Source organism: Stylophora pistillata, chromosome 2 (assembly GCF_964205215.1).
Source record: "Stylophora pistillata chromosome 2, jaStyPist1.2, whole genome shotgun sequence".
In the NCBI taxonomy this organism is placed as follows: Eukaryota; Metazoa; Cnidaria; class Anthozoa; order Scleractinia; family Pocilloporidae; genus Stylophora; species Stylophora pistillata.
The window spans coordinates 36,601,801-36,609,904 of record NC_142520.1 but is presented as its reverse complement, the minus strand read 5'-3'; the positions used below and the strand labels follow the sequence as shown (position 1 = coordinate 36,609,904).

Here is an 8,104-nt window from a genome sequence, read left to right as displayed (position 1 = left end):
AGTGCTGTAAAATATTCCTACGAATTCATTCTTAGTAAAAGACCTTCTTAAGCTTGTCGACGTGGAAGAGAAAGAATACTACGCTAAAGATGGTCAGGAAGAGGTGAGATAGGCGGACATAGTTTGTTGCAACAAAATACATTTGTTTCAATCCGGCTAAACTGCAATCCAATCATTTAATTTTACTCTTCTAGATTTGTCTTAAAGGTCCCAACGTCTTCAAAGGCTACCTTCACGACCCCAAGAAAACTGCTGAAACTATTGACGAAGATGGCTGGCTCCATACCGGTGACATTGGTGAATGGCCTATGGTAGGTGATTATTTCTGGTCTCGGTTTGATCCCCATTGGAGTTTTGCAAATTGACATGCCGCATTAGGGTATGTATCACGCATCAATCAAATCACAGCATTAAGACAGATTTGAACTAATCAGTACGTCAGAGCATTGCTTCTCTTACATAAACTTCTCATATAGAACGTCATATAAACCTTTCTCATATGCATTTAAACACACACAACCCACAATTCCTCCATTCGCTCTGACGAAAGGCTAACGCTCGAAACATCAGCCTTTAAACCCTTTGGGGTGTGGGGTGGCCAATTTACATTATCGACTTTGGGGTGTGGGGTGGCCAATTTACATTATCGACTTTGGGGTGTGGGGTGGCCAGTTTACATTATCGACTCAGTCGATGAAACCAAATTGCATTGTCTCTCATATCAATCACGCCATGGAATAAGGGTGACACAAAGTGTGGCAATGAAATCATCCCGACGTTGCCGCACACTAAAACGAGATCAAAGAATTGCTGAAATATAAATTGTCCTTCGTGTGTGCCTCGTCGCGATAACGTTGGGGTTACAAAAGCTCCTTAACGTAAGGTCTAACATGAAGTTATCACTTCAGCGTTTGATTTGTAAGGGCTAGTTTTGCTGACTCAGGAAAAATTTGCGCAAAGCATTTGTAAAAAGCATGTTTGATCAATAATCTTGTTTTTGCCTTGTGGTTGCTTTATTGACCAAGGTCGAAAAGATTTGCAAGCTAAATTTACTTTCTGTGTCGACCGCCCTGTTAATTTTCGTTTCTTTACTTTTTGAAGTTGAGTTACATGTTGTGTTTTTAAACGGTATTTTTCAGTACTTTTCCACTATTGATTAGGCTTTGCCCAATGAAATGACATTTTCCAGTTAACAGCCTAAATTTTACGTATAATCCTTCGCCACAAATAATTTTACATGAAACCAAATGATACTGTTGGTAAATATTCCACGCAACTCTCTCGTGCTTTGACGCTGTTTTCTACCAATCAAGTTCGCCTGAAAGCTAGCTTGGACTTCACCCCATTATGTGTGATTTCCTTTTAAACAACCAGTATTCAATGTCGTCTTCCACATGCAAAAGGTAAAGTCCAGATTGACAACTACACCTTACCCCTCACGTGTTGCAATGCCCACGTAAAAGCCTTTGAAATAGGATTGTTTTCTTCTCATTTAATGTGCCTTTCCTATTCGAAAAACGTAGACAGCCAAACGTATTTGGATAAGGTCTCACGGAGATAAAATGGAATTTTGGTTTGGTCTCTGGGGTAAAATTATGAAAAGCGCTTGAGCCGAAGCCCCATTATGAGCCAGCAAAGTCTCAATTGCAGCCATTGTATGGTGTCGTCACGCCACGGGGGAGAGGGCGCGTTGGGTGACGAGACCAAACGAGGGCTGCAAGGGAAGCTATAGTTAACGTGACATCAAATTTTTCAGACAACAGTTACAACAGAACACAAAATACCTATGTCTGAGTTTATTACATATAAAAACTAGAAGGGTATTTTTTGCTCCCTCTCGAACGAAATTTTTGTTGGAAACTTTAAAAGTTAACGCTCTTTTTCTTTTACAAAATCGAAAAAATTAGTCACTAAAAATGTCTTATCTCAACCCAGCCATCCAAAACATAACTCACGCATGCGTAACATGCTCATGTTTACAGTTTCTTACTTACTTTATTTTTTCGTTATTTAGTTTCTTCCCTTCTGATTGACTTTTACTTTAAATTTTTGCGCAATAGATTTTCCTTTTCTTTCCAATAGGACGATTCCCCTGTTTCCCCTCTTTACTTTTGTTTGTTACGGATATATTGCGCATTGATATTGTCTTTTTTCCGTTTCTTTATTTTGTTTGTATCTTGCGTGTGGTACATTCTCTTCTCTGATCGAATTTTACGTTAGAATCTTGCACAATGCTTTTTCTCTTCTCTGTTCGATGTCCAAGTCACTATTTACTCCGCTGTTTTTTTCCAATGTTTATTTTTTTCTTAACATAGAATCCATCCCCCTGGTCTTTTTTTCTGAATTCTGGCTGATTGTCACTTTCATATCCTGCGAACTGGCTCTTCTGTTTGACTATTGAGTTGTTATGTCGCGCAATGATTTTTCCTAATTTTACCTCGATAATTTGAATTCCGTTTCTCTTTCTTTCTCTGTTTGTTATTAATTTTTTTAGTATATTGCACTCCCTTCCCCGTTTAAATTTCAGATTATTATGTAGTATCTCGCGTATTTTTTGTTCCCTCTTCCCTTTGTTTGTTATTTTATCATCTCCTTTACCTGTGCCTGCGAACAGTAGTTATCACTCTTTGATCACGTTTGCACGCTACGTGAGAATTGAAAACTAGATCATGGTTGTGTGAATCAAGAATTAACTTGGAAGTGTTGACGAAATTTTACCAACACTCTCACATTTTAAGACATTTAGCTAATTTACTGCGTTCAATTTTTCCATCTCAATTTAATTTAATTCCCTATTGATATACTTAATAGATCTAACGGCCGATTTTTGCAGGTTTCATTGTCGCTCGGTTTCGATTCAAACCTATTTTCAAAAACATGCAAAAACGACTTCTTTACTTAAAAAAAAAAAAGAATGAAAAAAAATTAAACATGTATACGTAAAGTAATATACCGGTGTCCATTTAAAGTCAATAAGGAGGAAGAAGAATCTTTTTATAGGATCAGTCGTCACTCTCTTCCTTTGTTTGCCTTTTTGTTATCCTCTTTGAGTTCTTATTTCCTGAAAAAAAAAGATTGTGCATTTGTGACTATTTCAACTTTAAAGCAGACGGAGCAGATTACTTTCCTCTTAAAATCATTGGTTATTATTATTCAAACTTTCCAAATTATTGTCGCACATACTATCCTTGATGCAAAAGTGACTACGAGATAATCATTTCATTGTTGTTATTGTTGATTTTTTTACACAATAAATTTAACTATTTTAGAGTTGGCCTAAGTTTCTTAGATTAGTTTCATCGTCACACCGTCTAGCATCGTATCAATGCAAATTCAGTTTAGGAAGCGTTTCTCCAAAATCTTCCGGCTCCGAGCACTTCTTAAAATCGAACAAACAAACAAGAACTGAGCATAATGTAATCAACTGATAAAATTGAGTGTGCTAATCAGTTTATTATAGAAACGTTCTACTTTTAATCAGACTTACGCTTTTTTCATAAAATCAAATGTCACATTATCCCCCATCAGCACGAACGGAGCCCATTGGGAAGGTTCGGGGAAGCCATTGCTTCTCAACCATTGAACGGCCTGGTGAAGAGATTCACTGGCACTTTCTCCATGAACAAGGTGTTCATAGAAATGCTTCATGAGGTTTGCCGTTGCTTTGTCTTCTACAGCCCACGATGCTACCAACACTGAACGTGCACCGGATGCTAAGAATGCTCGAGCAATTCCAATAACTCCTTCCTTTTTAACCAATCCACGCCCACTGTGACAACAGCTAAGTACAACCAGTTTAGCTCGGACTTGAATTCTCTGGATGTCAGACATAGTCAGGAGGTAGTCTTTCTCTTGTGGAATACTGTTGGCAGCACTTTGTGGGGAGAGTGCAATCTCTCCCCTTTCGGCATCTCCATGTGCGGCAAGATGTACCAGACTCACTGAGGATATTGCTTGAAGTACCTCCTGCTTTGTTGCGCGTCCTCCCAACAAAGGCTCAACGCCCAGCAGTTCACCAACCATCCTTGCTTCTTTGTTTGCACAGAACAATGGTGTAATGTCGAGGAGACACCCATTATAATGCACTTCGCCAACCGTAGGATCACCCACTACCAGTGCATCAGTTTGACTGTGATAGTCCGCTGGACATTCTTGAATGTGTTGGAGGCACGTCAGGGAAGGGACAATGCGTAGTCTGTACCTCTCCGACAAATACTTTCCGGCAGGTTCATCACGCAAGGCAGCAAATGGGACTCGGTACGAAAAACGATCCGGGACAATGATTATTTCAGGCTCTGTAAGTAAATCTTCCACAGGTGCGACGATCCATTCGTAACACACATGATGAATTCTTTCGGTATCTTTGGTTTGTTCACCTTGTAAATTTGTTCGGCTGTTTCCACGAGGAGATATCGTCACGTTGTCATCTAAAGATCGATCCTCACAGTTGGCTGTGGGTAAAACGCCGAACCAAACGGCGCTCTTTTTAAAAATTCCTTCCACATCACAAACTTGCTCAGCATCAAGAGTATTTTGTTCTACTTCGTCTGATTTTCGAAAGAAAGTGTCTCCATTTGCTTTCAATACCCAGAGAAAAACTTGCCGCTCTCCGTACGAAATATACAAAAAATCCGAGCTACTTTCTCTATTCACGATGTTTGCAATCCCGAACCATGAGTGTGGATTAGCTGAGATGTGACTTTCCACGGAGTACCTGTCTGCCATTAATTCTGCGAGGACTCTTGCTCGTCCCAGTTCCTCTACATAGAGAGCATCTTGAAATTTTTCAGTCTCGCAAAGCAAGTGAGTAAGCAACTGGTAGGGAAAAGTACCGTATACCTCCAACAAAGACATTTTAAATTCACTGTTTCCTTCCAGAAAAGTTCTGACTTGCTCGTATTTTTCAATGCAATGAATGAGATAATGCTTTACCCCTGCAACCTCTGAATGCGTTAACTTGAACTGTATGATATTGAGAAGGCTTTCAAACTTCATCATTTTGTCTCCAATTTGGCTGCTTATAATACAAGCTTTCTCCACACAATCTTCTGCCTCGCCACATTTACCGAGGTAATGGTATGTATTTCCAAGGATGAAGTAAACTAGTGCTTCCAAATCCCTATAGCCACATTCTCTGCTGATAGTAAGCGCCTTCTCACAAAGTTTTTTTGCTTTCTGAAAGTCATTCACAGAATTACAAACACCTGCCAAAGAAGCAGTAGCCCGAGCTTCTAATTCTCTGCTACCAATTGCTATACTGACGCCGACTGCTTTGTCCAAACATTATTTAGCTTGCCAAAATGTTCTAAGGTAAGAATAATCAACTCCAATAGGGTCCTTTCGATATAGTTGGACGCGCGCTCCTGAGACCTAGAAACGAACATGTAAACGAGGCTTAGAGGACAGCGTTCGGGAAAAATTAAAAACGGAGACCGGTGTACTGCCTGTAATGTAAAAGTTACAATTACTTTCTGAAGCTATGGTGAACTTTTGTTCCGTGGCAAACTGCTTGAACAGTTCCAGGAATCGTCCGAATCTTTCATTTTTCTGTTTCCCTGCCTGTTTAACCGCCGCCTGGTTAGCTCAATTGGGAGAGCGCCGGACTGCTGTGCGGGAGGTCGAGAGTTCAATACCGGCCGGACCAACACTCAGGGTCTTAAAATTAACTGAGAAGAATATGCTTCCTTTCTTTAACATCAAGAAATGGTTAGATATTCTAGTCTTCTCGGATAGGGACGAATAAATGGAGGTCCCGTCTCCTGCAGGGTTAGGGGCAGGAGACGTTAATTTCCCACGCACGAGATTACTGTGTGATGGATGTCCTCCCTTGGGGTGGGTTGGGTGGGTAACAGGACCCCCGTTGATACCAGTGTTTACTACACTGAAGGGGCTATCCTGTATAAATATAGATGTCTGTCTGTCTGTCTGTCTGTCTGTCTGTCTGTCTGTCTGTCCCTTCAGAACAGAGTTCTAGAAGGGTGTGGAAGAACTTCTGTCGACGAAGTGATCCCGAATTCCGAGGTCAAAAAAACCCCCGTATTTGCAGTGCACATTTCAAAGCTTCCTCTATCAAAAAGTCGCTGGGCGGGAGGAGATTATTCCAGGTGAATTACCGAAGTATTTTAATCCCTCGGCAAAGGAAGGACCTGTTTCTTCCCGTGAAAAGAGACTAGATGTTAGGAAGAAACGAACATGCGATGAATATCCTAAACCTAAAAAGAGTAAAAGGGTTACCCAGGTAGGCGAAGATACCAGTGTTACAAGCAACGAGGCAGTTCTTTTAGATCACAATTATTATCAGCATCTTCCAAACAATCACAAGGGAACTCAAACTGACTTTCCTTTTGAAGATTTTGAGGTTTTAACCAGTGAAATTGATGCTTTGAAGGAAGAACGCGCAAGACTTAAAGCAAAGTTAACAAACAACAAACAGCTGAAAAGAGAGCTCTTTGTGGATGTTTTAAAAAATGACGGGTCTGTCAAATTTTACACCGGAATACCCAGCCTGGCTTGCCTAATGATGATATTTAATTTGCTGAAGCCGTTTGCAGAAAAACTAAAGTATTGGGACAAAAACAAAGAAAAAGATGTTAGGTATCAAAAGGATTCAAATAAAAAAAAGCCTGGAAAGCAAAGACTATTGACCATTATGGATGAGTTCATCTTAACTTTGGTGAGACTCAGACTTGGGCTTTTAAGTAGACATCTCTCAGATATATTTGGAGTATCAGAGGGATCAGTTAGCAAAGTTTTCATAACTTGGGTTTCTTTTCTGTCTACAGTTTTTCATGACATTCTCCTCAAATGGCCTTGTAAGGAAGACATTAAGAATACTTTACCAAAGTCTTTTTGTAAGTTTCCAAGTACAAGAATAATAATAGACTGTACAGAGATATTTTTACAAAAGCCAACATCCCCTAGTGCCCAGAGGGCCACCTGGAGTAACAATAAACGGCACAACACTATGAAAGCACTAGTAGGAATCTCACCAACAGGTTATTTCCCCTTCGTTTCTAAACTATGGACTGGAAATGTCAGCGACAGATAATAACAGAAAAAAGTGGTCTATTGGACAAACTTGAAGAGGGGGACTCTGTTATGGCAGACAAGGGGTTCAACATCAGGGATCTGCTTACAAGAAAGAAAGTAGCCCTTAATATCCCACCACTTTGTAAAGGTAACTTACCCTTGAAGCCTGTTTGAGTTAGATAAAGGGAGTTTCAGAGGGAAGGAATGGGAAAATCATTTGTATGCAACAAGCAAACACATGGTCTCCTTAAACAAAATTTTAAAAAATCAGATATAGCCACATATCAATATTTAATTGGTAGCAACAATGAAGTTGAAGTTACTTAACAACAGTACCAATTGTTATCAGTAATTTTTATTGATGGTAGAGTCAAGCTTCTCATCAGGGAGATACGTGTAAACCATTACTTTAACTGTTCCTCAAAAATTTGTTTGAAAAGGCCGCAGTTCCTATCATACTTGATCTCTTTTCTAGGTGCTTTGATATTTATAACTAATTAAATTGATACAAAGTTAAATTCAACTATAGCATAAGGTGTTCATAAATAGCTTTGACCGAAAAAGCAGCAAGTACTTCACTATCAGTAGCTTCTCAAGTTGACATTTCCTAATGTGAAATCTCTCTTTTTACTTATGAAAACAACTTTCCAAAAAGGCAGTAAAATCTACCCGTGCCATTGCGAGTGTTCGGATCCACGTAGAACGTGCTATTGGACGACTTAAGGACTTTAGAATTCTTCAAGGAAACTTTCTTCTTCCAATGCTGCCCATTACAGACAACATCTTTAGTGTGTGTGCTGCTCTGTGCAATTTGCTACCTCCCCTGGTTAAATGACTGCTATTACCTTGTGAGCCAAGAAACACAAGAAGTTTGTAAATTTGATCAATTGCCAGTCAGCTTCTGTAAATGGTTAATAACACAGATAAAAAATGTCTTGAGACTCAGGAATTAATTGATATCTAATCCAGCACACTGTTCAAGTACTTTTGGTTTTCCAATAAGCATTTACTACCAATGGTAGTTCCTTTATAATGATTTAAGTATGTCATGATGGAAGAGTTCCTGAACTATATA

General features: G+C 39.4%; 1 protein-coding gene and 1 pseudogene across 1 annotated transcript; one reads left to right on the top strand and one right to left on the bottom strand.

The window, feature by feature from the left end:
- Positions 1 to 2,913: 2,913 nt before the first annotated feature.
- LOC111346984 (tetratricopeptide repeat protein 28) lies at positions 2,914 to 5,325 on the bottom strand. Its single transcript, XM_088750393.1, has 2 exons — positions 3,488 to 5,325; positions 2,914 to 3,061 (listed from the first exon to the last, which is right to left on the bottom strand). The coding sequence occupies exons 1-2, from the start codon at positions 4,996 to 4,998 to the stop codon at positions 3,055 to 3,057; spliced, it is 1,518 nt and encodes a 505-aa protein (XP_088606519.1). The 5' UTR covers positions 4,999 to 5,325; the 3' UTR covers positions 2,914 to 3,054.
- Positions 5,326 to 6,128: 803 nt separating this feature from the next.
- Positions 6,129 to 7,806, top strand: LOC148739314 (uncharacterized; annotated as a pseudogene).
- The last annotated feature ends 298 nt before the right edge of the window (positions 7,807 to 8,104 follow it).